Below are 18299 nucleotides of genomic sequence, written 5' to 3'. Positions count from 1 at the left end.
GAGTTCCCAAAGTTGACTGTTAGGTCCTGGGTAAGCAAATTTTTTCCGGGAAAGAGAAGTAGTTCAGTCTTGTCGGGGTTGATTTTTTCGATGGTGGGCGGACATCCACTGAGAGATGTCAGTTAGACAGGCAGAGATCCGAGCCGCCACCTGGGTGTCCGAGTGAGGGAAGGAGAGAATTAGTTGGGTGTCATCGGCATAGCTGTGGTAAGAGAAGCCATGCGAGCGAATGACAGCGCCAAGAGAGTTGGTGTAAAGCGAAAACAGGAGGGGACCCAGCACGGAACCCTGAGGAATTCCAGTAGTAAGAGGACACGGTTCCGACACAGATCCTCGCCAGGTTACCCGGTAGGTGCGGCCATCGAGGTAGGACGAGAGAAGGGAGAGAGCAGAGCCTGTGACACCAAGTTCCTGAAGGGAGGAAATAAGGATCTGGTGGTTGACCGTGTCAAATGCAGCAGAGAGGTCCAGAAGGATGAGGACAGAGGAGAGAGAGGCGGCTCTAGCAGTGTGGAGTTGCTCAGAGACAGCAAGGAGAGCAGTCTCTGTGGAGTGGCCTGCCTTGAAACCTGACTGGTGGGGGTCAAGGAGGTTGTTACAGTGGAGATAAGAGGAGAGTTGATTAAAGATAGCACGTTCAAGGGTTTTGGACAAGAAGGGAAGAAGAGAGACCGGTCTGTAGTTGTTTTCTTCAGAAGGGTTGAGGGTGGGTTTCTTCAGGAGAGGGTTGACTCTTGCCTCCTTCAGAGAATTGGGAAAACAGCCAGATGACAGAGCGTTGTTGATGAGAAAGGTAAGGAACGGAAGAAGGTCAGGTGCGATAGATTGTAGAAGATGTGATGGAATGGGGTCAAGAGGGCAGGTGGTCGGACGGGCAGAGGTTACTAGGGTAAGAATTTGGTTAGGAGAGAGGGCGGTGAAAGAGGGAAGTGAGGGCGAAAGGGGTGAGGTCGGTGGGACGCGAGAAGTAGGTGGTGGGTTTGAGAAGGAGGAGCGTATGTCAGCTATTTTCTTGGTGAAGTAGTTGACAAAGTCTCCCGGAAGAAGGGTGGAGGGGGGAGGAGGGGTAGGGGGTTCGAGGAGATTGGAGAAGATCGAGAAGAGTTTTTTGGGGTTAGAGAATGAGGATTCGATTTTGGACTGGTAGAAAGAGCTTTTGGCAGCAGAGATAGAGGCAGAGAACGAGGAGAGGAGAGATTGAAATTCAAGCAGGTCGTCAGGTCGTTTATATTTACGCCATCTCCTTTCCGACGCTCGCATGGTGGCTCTCATGGCACGGACCGGTTGAGACAGCCACGGAGCCGGAGGGGATTTGCCAGTCCGTCGTGTCGTAAGAGGGCAGAGAGAGTCTAGAGAGGAGGAAAGAGTTGAGAGGAGAGTCTCTGCAGCAGCGTTCGGATGCAAGAGTGAGAAGAAGTCAGTTGAAGGGAGAGCTGATAGAACAGAGGATGCCAGCGAGGAGGGAGAGAGGGAGCGAATATTGCGACGAGCCGGTATAGAGTTAGTCCATGAGGGAGGTTTGTTAGTTATAGAGAGTGGAACGGAGTAAGAGATGAAGAAGTGATCAGACACATGAAGTGGAGTTACAGAGAGGTTAGTGGTAGAGCAGTTTCTAGTAAAGATGTAGTCAAGGTGATTGCCGGCTTTGTGAGTAGGAGGAGAGGGACTGAGTGACAGAGCGAATGAAGAAAGTAGGTGTACGAGATGTTAACTAAAGACATCTATTTTACTTTTTTAATTAATTTAATACCATTTCTCAGAGGCGACATTCGTTTTTTTAATGCTCTGTATTAGGACCAGAAGTTACTGCTTTTCTTTAATACAGTATGAATATGTTCATTCAACTTATTGATTCCCAACACACGTATTGTGAAGTATTTGGTCATTTATGGTTTTCCCAAATAGAAGACCTAGAATATCTTTTATTGTATTGAAAATTTAAAAAAATCATAACATTTGTTACCACCGGTTATCATACATTATCAAATAGCTTTACACGTCAAAAACGGTTTGCAACCACCACCTGTTCCTGGTGATCCTGATTACATTCACTGTGAGGCGTAATTGTCAGCAGTTTTACGCCCCCAAGGGGTGGAAGGTTAAACACAACAAAATAATGACAGAGTTGACTCTTATCAACTTGTATCAAACTTTTTTCTGTCTATATTCAATTCATTTTATTTTGTAAAGCACAAAATCGCAATTTACAAATTTGCCTCAGAGGGCTTTACAGTCTGTACACATACTCTTTATCAGAGTACTTAGTAGGCTGTAAGAACACGTCCCTGCTAGGCGACCTGCAGCTTCTTACCAGGCAAACAGGTCAGTGGATGATTCAACATGCGACCAAACCTCCTCCACTCAACAGGGATCTGTTTGTTTGTGGACTTTAGCTCTGCTTCCAACACCATAATACCGGGTCTGCTTCTTCTACTACTTTTCTATTCTATTTTAATCTAATTAAATTATTTGCTATATTCGTGTTCATTGTATGAATTGCGTGTTCACGTTGAGACCACATGCAACCGAAATTTAATTAGTACGTGTACGCATACATGAGAAATAAAACAGACTCTGATCTTAATTCTGAGCGACAAAAAGTTAACACAGAGTTCATCCAATACCGCCCCCTACTGGCAGGAAAGGGACACTGCAGACTTGATCCATGTTGTAAAATGAGGTAGTATTAGAAATATTCAAAACACGCGTTTTCATGAGATCAAAAGGGGAAATACACTGCTATGAATCCTATTTAAGTTGGTGGAAAATGGTTAAGAATATAATCAGACGGCCATAACGTTTATGAGTTCACTGAGACGGCGTTCAGATGATGGGAAGATGAGGATATTCAGAGGGGGAAATAAATAAAATGAGAACGCATTTTCCAGTGACGGCTTAATGAAATGAGTCAGAGAACATTTACAGCTTTACAACTATGTAAATGTTTTTGTCTTTTATTCACAGATATGGAATGAGAACTTGGATGCGAGTAAAGACCAGTTGTTTCTCTCTTTTAGGGCTGGATGGAGATGGTGGGCTGTGTTGATCGCTCCTGCTACGACCTCTCGTGTCACTCCAGAGACACCAAGGTGCCTCTAGTGGCTGAAAAGGCCCTAAAAGAACCCATATCCTTCTATTCTCCCAGTCCAACCAGTATAACCATACAATCTAATGCTCAATAGTATGAGCCAGATTTGCAGCTCTTATCTGAGGCGATGTGTTTGAGTGTGGGCTGACTACTTAAGTGTACACTTTATTAGTACTTGAGTATGAAAGTTTATTCTTGATCTTGGGAATAAATACATGTGAGCAAATGTTCTGAACTGCAGCTTCACTTACCACCGTTCTCTGCTGCTTTCTACTTTTATTACGCTAATTGACTTGCATTTGATTTATATTTCCTCTGAACAGTTATTGTCGAGGTGTGTTTTCTACTTGAGCTTTGTGAGGAATCTATGTGGTCTCCAATCTGAGCTTTCTGAGGCTGGTAACTCTAATGATTTTATCCTCGACAGCAGAGGTGACGCTCGGTCTTCCTGTCTGAGAAACAGTTCCATCCGAGCGTTGGATGCATTTTCGCACCACACATACTTACTTAGTTGAGTCAACTGAATTATGTTGTATGACCTACTCTGAACTGAATAGTTGGGCAGTTAAACATTTTGCAGGTTTTAGTTACCTTGCCTAGAACAATGCTGAAACGGTTAACCTTTTTACAGTGCACACACTTACATTTGAGAGTCAGGTGTTTATTCACTTTTCGGATAAAAGGGTTTTTTAATTGAATACATACAAACTGGAGCTTACGGTCATAAGTTCCTCTTCCTAATTATTGTGATTGTAATACATACGGTACATTTTACTCTGCTGTTATTAAATAACACTTGAGAAATAGATGTTGGTTGTGTTCAACTTCTCAGGAAGGACAATGGACCCTGAAACCATCATCACTCAGGATGTGTGTTTGTTGTCAATCATGTTGTGTCTTAGAGCCTGACTCGTGTCTTTTTTTGGTGATTTATATGCGCTCCATGAAGTGAGTTTTGAAAAGTTGATTGATTCATTGAGCTGGGAGCTCTTACAGGTCTGTGTTCTCTTCACACAAACCTAAAAGATGTGTTAGTTGATGTAAAATAGTTTCTGTCTGCACAGGAGTTACTGTTAGACACAGACATACAAAGATAATATGAAAGGAATGCAATTCATTTAAAGATAAAACATTTACTTCGACAAAAAGTATACACATTGAAACATTGCAGGAGAGTACTTTATTAAAGTTGGTCAGAATTAAGGTACAGAATTAGTACAAAGCCCAGTTGACCATTTACAAAACGACAAAGTAGTTACGCAGGTTTTGACATCAGCTTTTGTCAGGATCTCCAATCCCCCCGAGTTGGTTGATGAAAAGGATCGCAGCACGTTGATCAATTAGTCAAAAAAATAACATTTATTTAGAAGAGAAAAAGATTCCATGAGCAATTCTCCGCAGATGTCTGGCTCTAACTTTTGCTTGCAAGCAGGAGGTCAAACACACAAGCACCCATTTCAGCGTTCGGTGTAATGACGTCTCCGAGCAGTAAAAATAGTTTTTATACACATGTGAAGGACATTCTCCGTGCCAGTTACGAGATGCTGCAAACCAGGTTGAGATAAGAACCCAGTTGAAGCTGAGGGTGGCACACACACACACAGCAAGATCATCCTTAGTGGCCGGTGCAAATTGTAATTAATTGACATAAAGTATAAACGTGGATCTGAGAACTTTCGTACCAAATCAGAGATTAACCAAGGCCATGAACAGAAGTCCTTTGTTTTGAAGCGTCTATGAGATTGAGTTGACCGCCCTCCCTTCTCAGGACACAACTGCAAACTAACATTTTGTATCATGCTGCTCTTTGCACGTCAGGGTCAAATACGGACACTTGAGACACTGGTTTAGCACAAGACAATATTATAACATATTTTACCATTACATGCATCTCACGCTTTTGAACATTAGTGTTGCCAAAGCTCTAAAAGGAATAAGAATAGAAATTAAAATGGGATTCACAAATCAGTTCAATCTGAGTTTAAAGCACGTTCTGCATCAGCTGAAAAAGTAGACACCAGAAAATTATACATTTTGTTTTTAAATGTATTTTACACTTTTGGATTTGTTAAAACAAGTTCAATAAAACATGTGATAGCATTTTACCTTTAAAACTTTACTTGTAACCCCGTCCCTCTATTAACAGACCAAGGGTCCAACAAGTCACCAGCATTGGTCCTATTTAAGAGGACGCAGGTAGGCGTAGTTGCCCGCATCGTAAACCCAGAAGCCTGGGTACACGGGCTCAGTGAATCTGCTGTGAAAGGTGTAGAGGTGTGTCAGTGTGTTGGAGGAGACTTTGTAGAAGGACAGAGTGCCTGCAGGCCAGTCCAGATACACACCGAGTGTGGAGCAGCCACCAGAGGGAAAATAAGTTTGCCACTCTAATCCCCTGTGCCATGCACGAAGTTCGTGTTTTTCATTGTTTTTCCACTGGCCAAAAGCCCATGATTGGGTATTATCTCCAAATCCGGTATCTTTACCATTTCCCTTTCTTTGCATGGTGTTGTATGCAACAGCTACATAAATAGATTTTGAAGAAGAAGCATTATCCCACTCTACCTCCCAGTAATGGCGGCCAGACAAAACCTCTCGGCACAACACCTGTGTCTGTTTATCAAACCTCTCTGGGTTATCAGAATAATATTGCCATGTTGATCCACTTGTTACCGTCTTGTTTCCATCAGACAGAACGAGGTAATTCTGGACAGTGTTTGGGTCCAGGGTGAGATCACAGGCATCTGATGGAGAGAAGCAAACAAATTCAGGTTCATAGTTTCTGCCGAACATTGATCAGAACAGTGTATTTGACTTCAAAGCATAAATAAACTTACACAAGATCAGATCTCTTCTGTCTGTGATCTTTTCAGGATCAGAATCAGGTCCTGAGAAATCTTCGCTGACCAGAATGCCCTGCTTGTAACGGTAGATGGTTGCTCCTTTGTATTTCTCATTTGGAATGACTGCGATAAGGAAACGGATCCGGTTGTTGTTCTTCTGTGCTTTGGTGAAGTCTTGGAAAACTTTGGCTTTTTGTCTCAGAGAGTTCCAGACTTCCTCTGAGTAGAACCACTCGTCTTCAGTGGTGCTCCCCTTTCTAGGAGTGTCCAAATATGTGGCCATCTCATCAAGGTAAGTGTCGCCCCGTTTGGTGGAGGTGAAAACAAAGCAGTAAGCATTGTCTACATCTCCAGCAAGAACCTCTCGGTCGAGCTCGGACTGATTTTTGACGATCTTTGCTCCCTCCATGGTCTCCACACAGGATTTGATGATGTTGATTTCTCTCTCTTTATAATTCAGCCACTTGAGTAGTTTTTCTTGACTGAATGGGGACTCGTTTCTGTTGTCAATGTTTTTTTCCACTGAGCTCTCATCTTCTTTACCTTCACGAATGGAGGGGAGTTTCTCCTTCAGGGTCCCCTGGAGGTTTGATCTATAGAGGCGACACAACTTCTGGAAAGTGTCTAACTCTTCTGTAATATGTGGAAAGTTCTGTACCACTCTGTCTTTTAGAGATTCGTTGCTTCTCATTTGGATTTCCCTCAAATCTTCAAGAGTACGCTGTATCTTCCCCAACAGTCCACCGCTGATCTCACTCATCAGCTCAGCAGCTTCTCCATATAAAGTAGTCAATGGCATCAGCCAGACCTTCACTGGGACAGCTTTCTCTCCATTTTCCCCCAGTAACTGTGGAAGTTGTCCAAAGGTCTTCACTGCATCTACGTATGTTAAAGGGATGCTTTGAAGGATGAAGTCTCCAAAGAATTTGCAGGACACTGAAGCACTCAGGGCTTTTTCTTCCTCAGTCAGTTTGGTGCTCACCTCGGCCTCAAGACTAAATAAGGGGATCTTATTTATCATAGCTTTCATGCTGGCCCCGATTTCTTGAACCCTGCTGCTGTCTAACTTTTTACTGTCAAACACAAAGAAAGAATTGGCCCCATAAAGGATGCCTGTGACTATGTGTGTTGCAGAGCTCTTGTTGATGACGTCCTTTTGATGGTCTTCTAAGGTCATGAGGTCCGTCATTGACAACTGTTCCAAGCGGGTTGTAGATTTGTACTGACCAGTCACTCTGCTCTGATTCTTGAATTCTTTCTGATCTTTCAGGTAGTGAGCAGATCCTCCCACTTCAATCAGTCCACAGAGGAAGCTGGCCTTCAGAGAAGCATTAACATCCAGCAGAGAGGACTTTGATTCAATGGTGTCAGAATCAGTAATGATAAATTCACTGCTGGGTTTAGGACTTTTAATCGTCTTCCCTTGTAGAGTTTTCTCATCCCACAAGGTCAAACCTTTAATAAGTAGAAAACACAAAGCAGGAGGATAATTTTGTGAAAACAAAGAATTTACATATACAGAAAGAAGTAAGTGACTACCTATGACAGAAGAGGATAAGAGTGAAACCCGAATAAAGGGTGGGTGCTTGTCATCATATATAATATTCTTTTAGATAATTTAGTAATAGTCAGTTGGATGCCCCATAATACAAAGCCAGCTAACAAACTGTTTGATTCCAAAAGAGCAAGAAACAAAGACACCTTTGACCAGGAATTGAAAGTTCAATTGTCTAATTAATTACATGATAATCAGCTAATAAAAGCAGCATGCTTCTCTATCAACTAACTAACTAAAAACATTTGATAATTCCTTAAATTGTTCAAATATAATGTTAAAAAAGAGGATAAAATAGTAAGATGATTTCAGTCCCTTTAAGCAAACTGTAACAGACAGTTATACAGAAATATTTTTTTACGATTAGGATAATCAGCTAATTTTACAGCATGCTTTCCTAAAAACTAATGGAGGTTCACAGCTGCATTGTGGAACTAAAAAGCATTCGATAATTCCTTAAATAGGGAAAAATGTATGAGAAGAAGAAAGGAGATGATTAAATAGCAAAAAGATGTCAGTCCAACTATACAGATAAATCATTTTATTAACAGTGTAATCCAGACTTACCTGTGATCAGTGCATCTCTTTGAGCATCATAGAGCATTCCGAGGGTGAAAGGTCGACCCAGGGAAGCAACTTCCATTTGATTTGAGGCCATTTCACCAACCTGATGAAAAAAAAGATTTACATATTACAGTATTGTGAGTTTTTAACACAGAGTCAACTCTACACCTTAACTCAACAAAAAGACAGATGTCTTTGCACAGACTGCAGATCAGTTAAGCAGTAAATGTTCACCTGTCTCTTCCTGTCCTCACCTGGGGAAGTTGTGATGATCAGAGTCTTGTGAGAGTCTCGTGGTCGTCCAGCTGGAGCTTCCAGAGTGATGATCTCTGATGTCGTCCGGCTGCTTTTATCCTGTCGGAGAGCCTCCGCTGTGACTCTGCCTCATGACACGCCTTCAGGTGTTACTCCTGCAGAATCTTAATATTGTGTAATATCCACTCAAGGTATGAGTCCAACTCCACCCACCACAGTATTGTGAAACACCCTCATTGAGATCCTTGTTACCTGTGGGCATTAATGATCTTCATGATTTAATATAAAGTTAAACGGAGAACAATTATACCATTTAGTAACCTGCTCAAAATCCTGTTTTAGTGTGCAATTCCTCTTTAAAGTAACAGGCCCAACACATTAACACTTCTGTAGAGAACAGAGGAAGAAAAGGTAAATATGCGCAACTCCAGCTCATCACAACACTTTGTCTGCTCGTTGTCATGGCCTCAATTTTTATCACTAAAATCTTCTTACAGATGTCAACTTAACATAAAAAATGCCAAACTTCACTGGGTAAAAATGTATGAATGAAATCCGAACTTCCCATGACTATGAAGAACAACATTGTGCAGGTTTGGAGGCGGCACTTCATACAAGTGTAGTCCCCTGGTGAACTTAGGACTTCTAGTCGTACTTTCAAAACTAGGTGCCTGCCTATTAAAAAAAAGTAAATGTTTATTTTACATTAAATACATAATAGGGGACACCTGATTTCTAAGTGGGGAGATGTTTATTTGTCGTGCATGGAGTAATGTTTGTCATAGTGATGAATACTAATGTTAATGTGACCGGATGAGGGTTTTCCCCTCCCTCTTTCCTGCACACAGGGGTGTGGACCAGCACACCTGGGGCTAATTGTGATTGATTGGGAGAGGCAGGGATATTACTTAAGCCTCTGGTGTGTGTGGACTCGTCCTGTGGTCTTCTCCTGCTGGGTGTCTGTGGAGACGGTCCGGGAGGCGCGCTTTATGTTGGCCGCTGCCCTAGGTCAACATTCTGCTGTGGTGTGGTAAGGGAAATTTTTCCATCTTTTGTGCCTTTTTAGTCTCCTGTGTCGCCGTGTATGCGGCACTAATGTGCATCCTTCCATATAGTGACCCTGTCTGGGTCATGGATGTCCCCACGTGGGTGGATGAATGCCTGGACTGCTGGTGTTCGGTGTCTCGGTACGATGCACGCCTCCCTTTTTTTCAACACATTTGGGCGTTATTATAAAAATCTAAATGGTCTTAATTGTTATAGTGTGGGCCGCTGTCTGTGAGTGTGCGCGAGGTGGGTGCTGCCGCCGGGGTCTGTGGGCAGCTTGACCTGTAATTTGGTAAGTCGCTGTGTCTGCCTGTTTGCTGTACATTAATTACGGTCTTGTTCTAATGCGGTGTTTCACAGCATAGCTGGACCCGGCTGCAGCCTTGGACATGCTGTTGTGGTGCTATCCTGGTGCCGCGACCAATTAATGGGCCGATCTTCCCCGGCGCGCTCTCTGTCCCCCCCCTTACTGAGACTGTTCTTGATACCGGCTAAAAACCTTTCGGAAGAACAGTACAAATGTGGCTCTCTATTGGGTGAACTGTTGGACATATTACATGTTTTTTTTCCTTTTTTTGTTTGATTTGAATTTGTTTACATCTTTATTATGCATGCGGGTTTATGGATTTGAATTGTTTGATTTGAATTTGTTTACATCTTTATTATGCATGCTGGTTTATTGATTTGAATTGTTTGTTTGTTTTCTTTATAGTCCTCAAACTCCCTATCGCAGAACATATTGCCATTTTAAAAAGAGTATTAAACAAATAAAACTATATTTTTATAATTATCTTATGGTCTCTGACCCCTGATTTGGTGAACGGCTCTGCGTGCCTTAATAAGAATGGTCTTGGGCCTATCCCAAGTGGCGTTGCTGGAGATTATTCTTCCTGGAGTGTCATAGGACGCTCGTATTGCCACATTAAGTTCATATTTAGTTAAATAATATCTCCAGAGGCTTTAGGCCGTTAGCCTTTTAGTACTTACTGTTTGATGTTACAGTATTATTGGTCAGGTGTGTATTCGCGCTGTATAGCCAATGGTGATCGGTTTGAAAAACAACGGGGAAGACACGTGACTGGAAAGTGCTGGAAGTTTTTGGGGGTTCTTTGGAAAAAACGAGGGGTCGTGAAGAGACGGGACGCCGGCGTTTTGGGGGGAAGAGAAAAAGACGCTAGCAGGAGATAAGAAGGCAGAATAAACCGGCGCGGGAGGCTGGAAGGAGTGGACCGCGGACTCGGTGTGTTTGTGAGCCTGGAAACGGAGGGAAAACCGAAGCTGAAACCCCGCCGGACGGAGCGGGGGAGAAGCAGCGGAGGTCGCCATCGAGGGAGCCGAGCTTGCTAGACACGGTGGGCGTGGCCGGCCGGAAGTGTCGGTGACTCGCATCGCGGACCCGAGTTTCCACGCGCTCAATGTTTTCAAAGTTATTTCAGCGCGCTCATTGTTTTCAAAGTGATATCAGCGCGCTCAATGTTTTGCCAGACCAAACAGGTCTGCAACGTGTTTTCTTTCCGTACATATCGTTGCCGTGGGTAACTGGAACATGTGTGGCTGTGTGTGTGATTGGGCCCAACACCGCATCGGCTAATACTTGTTTCAAGACACTTGGAGGGGAAAGTTTTTGTTGTTATTGTAAACGGGAACATTTCGAACATTTCTTTGGATGTAACGTCATTGATACTATTGGGGTGTATCACTGAATTTGGAGTTTATTATTTAGGTTTTGGGAAAGTTTTGGTTATTTATTTTTCTCTATTTTGGTAATATTGTGTTTTTGGTAATTATTGTATTTAAATAAACAAGGGCGTTACCCTATTTATTTTACTTTTGTTAAAAGAACAACCATCTCCTGGTCTCATTTATTTTTTAAATAGCTTCTTGCTAAAAGGTTTTACAATACACCGAACCCAAGCACCCCCCATTCTCACGTGAGTGACTCACAGAGTGGTGATACACAAGAGGAGCTAAAAGTGTGAAAGATGGCAAAACCGGAGTGTTACCGCGCTGGTCACCTCCTCAAAGGTGACTTTGAAGAAACGAATGTCTCACTCAGGTCACTCAGGTTGGTTCTTTACTAACACGTCTTCTATAAACACACACACACAAGCAAAGATGATCTACAAACCGTACAATGATTTGCTCTTCTTTGTAGATGCACAACCACCCTTAGCAGGAGCTGACAGATATTTGTGAAATACAATGTCAAGTCTCCCTCCACAGAAAACAACATCACACCTCCCGTCTCCTTCAACCTGATGTTTAAGACGTCCAGAGGGAACACGCCCGGGTACTGATCAGGAGGAACATATCATCTATCTAAAGTGAAATAAACGTTGCCTTAAGTGTTCTTTTACAGCTTCAAAAGGAAAGTGATATTTTATTTGTTTTTGCATATCAACCTGACAGACGGGCTACAGTGTGAATGAGTTTGCTACCTTTATATACAAAGCCAGTGTTTTGTGCCTTGTAAATGTGCCCAATTTCAGAATCTATTTTATTTGTTTCAGTCAAATAAAAAAATCTAATAACCATACCATACCACGACATCTACCATAATGCAGTTGTGTACACAAATGAGAAACCAGGGTGGTCAAAGGGTCGGAACAATTTATCAGTGCTCTGTGTTGAGACTTCAGGTGCCAAATTTGTAATTTGGCAAAAAATTGTAGACCATGAATAAAGCTTAACTATCCTTGATATTTGCTGTTTTTGTCTGAGCTTGTCTGAGCTTCCTGGATGAAGCTACAGAAAGCTCTTGTTTCTAACCCTTCAGACTGAACAGAACTAGGTGCCCCCTCCCCGCGCTCCCCCGCCTGTTTTTCACTCTTTCTTGAAGAAATCCCAGAAGGAGGCGGTTAGAGAACAGGTGAGGAATTTTGTTAGTTTAAATCCGGTCTAAACATGCTGAAAACACAGTCTGCGCACGTCAGGCTAAAAAAAATACATATCTGTGTACAATGTTTGCCTTATTCATTGCAACAGGTATTAACTTGAATGTTCTTCAATGATCTTAGACAACCTCGTGGCATGAAAACTATTTGTCCTTTCTGCAATGCAATGTTACAGATTAATCTCCTCATTCTTATTTAGTTCTGCAGATTTAAATATTTTAAAGGTCTAAAAAATGTGAGATGAACTTGCAACTAATTCTGTGCAGAATGAATTCAACTTAATGTTCCTGCATTGTTCATCCTCACAAATTCTTAACCTCTCTGAGTTAATTGGTCTAATTGTCCAATATATGCACCCTACACCCACCATGACAAATTGGCATACATACTTGCCATTAAATGGTTCTTATTCTGATTATATATATATTGCGCTTCTATCTGAGCAGTTACCCACCCGAACCATAACAAACCCTATAGGAACCAATAAAGCAATAGTGCAACAAAGAGGAGAATTAAAGGTGTGTGGTGGAAGATTTTGCACAGACAATCGTTAAGTAAGAATCAAAGGCTCTGAGTCAAGTATGTCTTTTCTCCGTTTATTTCCTTGCAAGGGAAAAAGGGTCACAACAGTTACGTGGTCAGTAGACTGTCAAGAACCTCCTTTTTTCTTCCCAACACATCGAGGCAGTTCTTATACCTAAACTTAGATATCGGTGGCGTCAACAGAAACCGTTAACCATCTTGTTGAGTATCTACAGCCAGGGTACGGGGAACATCTTATCCATGTGAGACACGTCAGCTCTTTGACCGTATCCTTGCTCTCCCAACATGCTAAAACAAAGGTGGTCATAGACATAACAAACACTTTGTTGAATCTCTACAGCTATGACGCTGGAAACATCTAATCCAAGTGGGAGACATCAGTTCGTATGTCAGGGCCTTTGTGACCTAAGCACTTGCAACTAATAAACTGGTTATACGAATGAAGCATTTAAAAGGGTCACATATCATTTTCCCATTACATTGGGATCTTAAATACTAGATCTCTGTCATCTAAAGCTGTTTTAGTAAATTAACTAATATCAGATCATGTTGATCTATTTTGACTGACTGAAACGTGGCTGTCGAAGGGAGAACATGTCAGCTTAAAAGCAACGACTCCTCCAAGTCATGTTGATAGTCGTGTCCCTCGAGGGACAGGCCGAGGAGGTGGACATGCAGCTGTTTGGGACTGTTGCCTTTTGATGAGCCTTGAACCGACACTGGATTACAACTCATTTGAAAGCCTCATTCTCAGTCTTTCGCACCCAACCTGGAAAACAATACACGCGGTTTTCTTTATAGTAGTGTACAGGGCCACTGGTCCTTATTCCGAAATTCTATTTTAATTTTTAGAGTACTTAACAAGTTTGTTCCTTAAATGGACAAAGTAATTATAGTGGGTGATTTCAATATTCATGTGGGTGTTGATAAGGACAGCCTTGGTTCTAATTTAATTCACATAAAACAAGCTATATTCACATAAAACAAAAAAATTACATTGTATAACTTTAAACCAGGGGTGTTAAACATACGGCTGGATCCGGCCCGCCAGGGGGTCCAGCTCAGCCCGCCGGATGACTTAGCGAAGAGTGAAAATTACAGAAAGACATAAATTGCATTTCCAAAAACAATTTACTTTCACGCGGTAATCGTTTGGCCTCTCACATCGCTGTTAGTAACGTGAAGTTGTAATATGTTTAGGGTACATTGCCTAAAACTAAAAAGAGTTTTAATCTTCTTCCTCTATGGTTTTCTGTAGATTCAAACTTTTTATTTCTACACAAATGTTAGTAGAATTGGCTGCCAGTTCTGTACACACATTCATGGTTGCTGCATAATTCATCTTAAGGAATGTGAGCATGTGAACATTGCGTGCAAATCCCTGCTGTGCCTCAGGGCAGCCTCAACAGTAATGTTTAAGCTTTCTTAGAGATCATTATGTGTTTTACTTTTTAGCTATCTAACTTGTGGTACTGTGTTTAATTCCCAAAAGGCAACAAAGCCAACTGCGATCCGGACACAGGTGCTCAGAGGGCTTCCTATCATCCTTGGGGACAACCCCACAGACTTCTTCAAAGCAGGCTCCCCCCCCATAAACACAAACTCCCCAGTTTGACAGTTTAGACTCACATGGCTGCTGTATTAGGTGTGCAGTCTAGATAAGGCATCAGCAATAATGTTCTCTGAACCTTTCTTGTGCCATATTTCCAGGTTGTATTCTTGTGCCATTAAGGCCCACCTCATGAGTCTCTGGTTATGGTTGTACATACGGGCCAAGAACACGAGTGGGTTGTGGTCCGTGTAAACCACCACCGGCAGAAAGCTGGAACCCACATAGACTAGGCCAACAACAAAGCAAGGGTCTCTTTTTCGATGGTCGTATAGTTAAGCTGATGGCGGTTATACTTCTTTGAGAAGTAACATACAGGATGGTCTATACCCTCTACATCTTCCTGCAGAAGCGCGGCACCAGCTCCCACAGCGCTGGCGTCCACCTCTAGCTTAAAAGGCTTTGAAAACTCGGGGGCCGCCAGGACGGGAGCGTGGCAGAGGAGGGACTTAGCACTATCGAGCGCGACTTGACACTCTGGGGTCCACACAAAGTTGACTTTAGGGCTAAGCAACCTGGTCAACGGTTCGACCAGTAACTATCCTTGATATTTGCGGTTTTTGTCTGAGCTTCCTGGATGAAGCTACAGAAAGCTCTTGTTTCTAACCCTTCAGACTGAACAGAACTAGGTGCCCCCTCCCCGCGCTCCCCCGCCTGTTTTTCACTCTTTTTTGAAGAAATCCAAGAAGGAGGCCGTTAGAGAACAGGTGAGGAATTTTGTTAGTTTAAATCCGGTCTAAACATGCTGAAAACACAGTCTGCGCACGTCAGGCTAAAAAAAATACATATCTGTGTACAATGTTTGCCTTATTCATTGCAACAGGTCTTAACTTGAATGTTCTTCAATGATCTTAGACAACCTCGTGGCATGAAAACTATTTGTCCTTTCTGCAATGCAATGTTACAGATTAATCTCCTCATTCTTATTTAGTTCTGCAGATTTAAATATTTTAAAGGTCTAAAAAATGTGAGATGAACTTGCAACTAATTCTGTGCAGAATGAATTCAACTTAATGTTCCTGCATTGTTCATCCTCACAAATTCTTAACCTCTCTGAGTTAATTGGTCTAATTGTCCAATATATGCACCCTACACCCACCATGACAAATTGGCATACATACTTGCCATTAAATGGTTCTTATTCTTATTATATATATATTGCGCTTCTATCTGAGCAGTTACCCACCCGAACCATAACAAACCCTATAGGAACCAATAAAGCAATAGTGCAACAAAGAGGAGAATTACCACGGAGAGTATGTCCAAACACCAGCTGGGCAGGGCTGAATCCTAGTGATTCCTGTACAGCGTCGGGAGCAGCGAACAAAACGAACGGAGTGCTCTCGTTCCAGTCAGTGCCATCGTCATGGCAATGTTTCTTAAGCATAGACTTTAACGTCTGGTGCCACCGTTCTAGCGCACCCTGTGACTCAGGATGGTATGCAGACGAAACAACATGGCGTACATTGAGCGTCCCTAGTATCTGTTTAAACAGCCTGGACTGGAAATTAGAGCCTTGGTCCGACTGTACTACACGGGGTAAACCGACAGTGGAAAAGAATTTAGTTAGCGCCCTAACTATGCTCTTTGCAGTGATGTTACGGAGTGGAACAGCCTCAGGGAAGCGAGTAGCGGCACACATCATCGTGAACAGGTATTGGTTGCCGGTCTTAGTGTGTGGCAAAGGACCTACGCAGTCGATAATCACTCTGCCAAAAGGTGCTTCAATCACAGGTATGGGATGTAGAGGGACAGGGGAAACTTTTTGGTTAGGCTTCCCGGTCATCTGACATACTAGACAACTACGGCAAAACGTAGCTGTATCGGTCTTCAACCCAGGCCAGAAGAAATGTCGCAACACTGACTGATAAGTCTTAGTGACTCCTAAGTGGGCTGACCATTTACTTTCATGGGCGACCGATAAGATATGCTGTCTGTAAACTGAAGGCACTACAATCGGATGCACTCTTTGCCAATCGGCATCAGGAGTTACCCCTGAAGACCATCTGCGCATTAACACACCATTTTCTAGGTAAAACGCTACTTTTTCACCACTTTCTGTATTGCTGTCACTCACCACATTCCTGAAGCAGGCCCCTAAGGTTGGATCCTCTCTCTGAGCCACAGCCAAGCGTTCTCTTGTAGCTGGCAGTGGTGGGAAGGAAGGGGACGTTTCGGTTTCGCACTCCACCAACGCTGGCTCCTTTACTGGAGTTGGGTCAGCGGTCTGAAAAGGCTCACAAAACACTGTATCAGGTAGCAAAATGTCCGACTTGAACGCCAACTGGCGTGCCTGCGCACGAGTGACGACACAGGCCGGAAATACTTTGGGTAACTCTGTGCTGCAGCCAGGAACCCTGGGTACATCGCACACTTCCAAAGTTGGAGTAACTTTACCCCCAGCTATGTCATTTCCCAGGAGCAGCACAATACCCTGTATGGGAAGTTCATCACACACTGCTACTGGAAAAAACCCACTGACGAGATCAGACTGGATGTGTACCTCATGCACAGGCCGAGGCACATATCCCATTTCAATGCCCCTTAAGACAGACGCAAATCCACAAGCGGATTCAGCTGAAAAGGGTAACGCAGAAGCCAACACAACTGATTGAGAACAGGCGGTGTCTCGTAGCACTTTACCAGACTGCTGGTCTGCTGGCAATCCTGTCAGTGAAATAAGGGCTTCGAGTACAAATGGGCAAAAACAGGCGTCAACCTCACTTTGGTTGTCACAGTTTAGTTTAGGGCCTCGCGAATTTTTAATTAACCCGACACCTTTGGGCTGATGCACACGCAATGACAGCTGGTCTTTGCGTTTCAAAGTCATACAATCAGCAATAACATGTCCACTCTTATGACAATAAAAACACCGGCGCTCTTCTTCCTTCACACTGGGGTGCCTAGGAGGATTAGACTGGTTTAGATTTCCGCGGCGGGCACTGTCTACAACCTGAGAAAAGGCTGGTTTGTGAATTAGCATGTACTCATCCGCTGACGTAGCTGCAGCAGATAACGTTAACACTTTTTGTTCATTTAAGTACATCACTATGCGTTTTGGTAGACAGTGTTTAAGCTCCTCTACTAAGCAGAGTTCCCTAAGTGCACTGAACCCAGCTACACTAGATGACGCAAGCCACCGGTCAAAGAGTATAGTTTTCTCTCAGGCAAACTCTGTGTAACTTTGCGTTGCTGGTTTCTTATGTGACCAGAACTTTTGTCTGTAAGCTTCGGGCACAAGCTCATAAATTCGCAAGATTGCGTATTTCACTGTCTTAGTCTGTACTGTCCTGTATAGAAAGGGAAGCGATAGCCTCCTGTGCTTTGCCTTGTAGCTTGCACCGCAACAATAAAGACCAGACCTCAGGCGGCCATGTTAATGCCAAGGCTATTCGCTCAAAAACTTGAAAGTACGAGTCCACTTCAGATTCTCGGAAGCAAGGTAATATTTTTGCTAACATCAAATCCTGGACTTACCGAGTCCAATTTGGATGAGTGGGGGAGAGAAGCTGTACCACCAGAACCCGCGGCCCCACCAGCCATGGCTGCGTTGGCGCTCTCGAGCTCTAGCGTCCGCAGTCGCACCGCCTGGTCAGCCTCAATCTCCATTCGCCCTACTTCGAGTTGAAAACGCATCTGGCGTTCCCTGTCTTGTGCGTCATACTGGAGGCGGGCAAGGCGAACCTTTAGCCGCAATCCTCCTAGCGAGTGAGCACTGCTGACAGAGGAAGGGTCAAACCTGGGCAGGGTGAAAGGAGTCGCAGGCCTCTCACCTGTTCTGTCGGTATCAGATACATCTGTAGCAAGGTCAGGGGTAGGCGTGACCTCCCCTTTGGCAGCTGAACCAGCAACCGGGAACATGAGCTCTTTCTCTGGCAGCTCTGGCACTACAATTATCCCCCTC

General features: G+C 43.4%; 1 protein-coding gene and 1 long non-coding RNA gene across 4 annotated transcripts; one reads left to right on the top strand and one right to left on the bottom strand.

The window, feature by feature from the left end:
* Positions 1-4249: 4249 nt before the first annotated feature.
* LOC120811904 (stonustoxin subunit alpha) lies at positions 4250-18278 on the bottom strand. Of its 3 annotated transcripts, none has more exons than XM_078096640.1 (5): positions 16473-18278; positions 8302-8457; positions 8051-8150; positions 5923-7383; positions 4250-5829 (listed from the first exon to the last, which is right to left on the bottom strand). In XM_078096640.1, exons 3-5 carry the CDS (start codon positions 8139-8141, stop codon positions 5267-5269), a joined length of 2115 nt encoding a protein of 704 aa, XP_077952766.1. In that variant the 5' UTR covers positions 8142-8150; positions 8302-8457; positions 16473-18278; the 3' UTR covers positions 4250-5266. The 3 variants fall into 3 exon arrangements, with proteins under 3 accessions (XP_077952766.1, XP_077952765.1, XP_040023579.2); XM_078096639.1 differs by having other exon boundaries at positions 8302-8426; positions 16473-18202; XM_040167645.2 differs by lacking the exon at positions 16473-18278 and having other exon boundaries at positions 8282-8395.
* Positions 9403-10139, top strand: LOC144390216 (uncharacterized). Its single transcript, XR_013454295.1, has 3 exons — positions 9403-9489; positions 9566-9641; positions 9710-10139. It is a non-coding gene; the product is annotated as an uncharacterized LOC144390216 (long non-coding RNA).
* Positions 18279-18299: the final 21 nt, after the last annotated feature.

This window comes from Gasterosteus aculeatus, chromosome 21, assembly GCF_964276395.1.
Source record: "Gasterosteus aculeatus chromosome 21, fGasAcu3.hap1.1, whole genome shotgun sequence".
Classification (NCBI taxonomy): Eukaryota; Metazoa; Chordata; class Actinopteri; order Perciformes; family Gasterosteidae; genus Gasterosteus; species Gasterosteus aculeatus.
The sequence above is the reverse complement of the archived record's forward strand: the minus strand, read 5'-3'. Positions and strand labels throughout refer to the sequence as shown.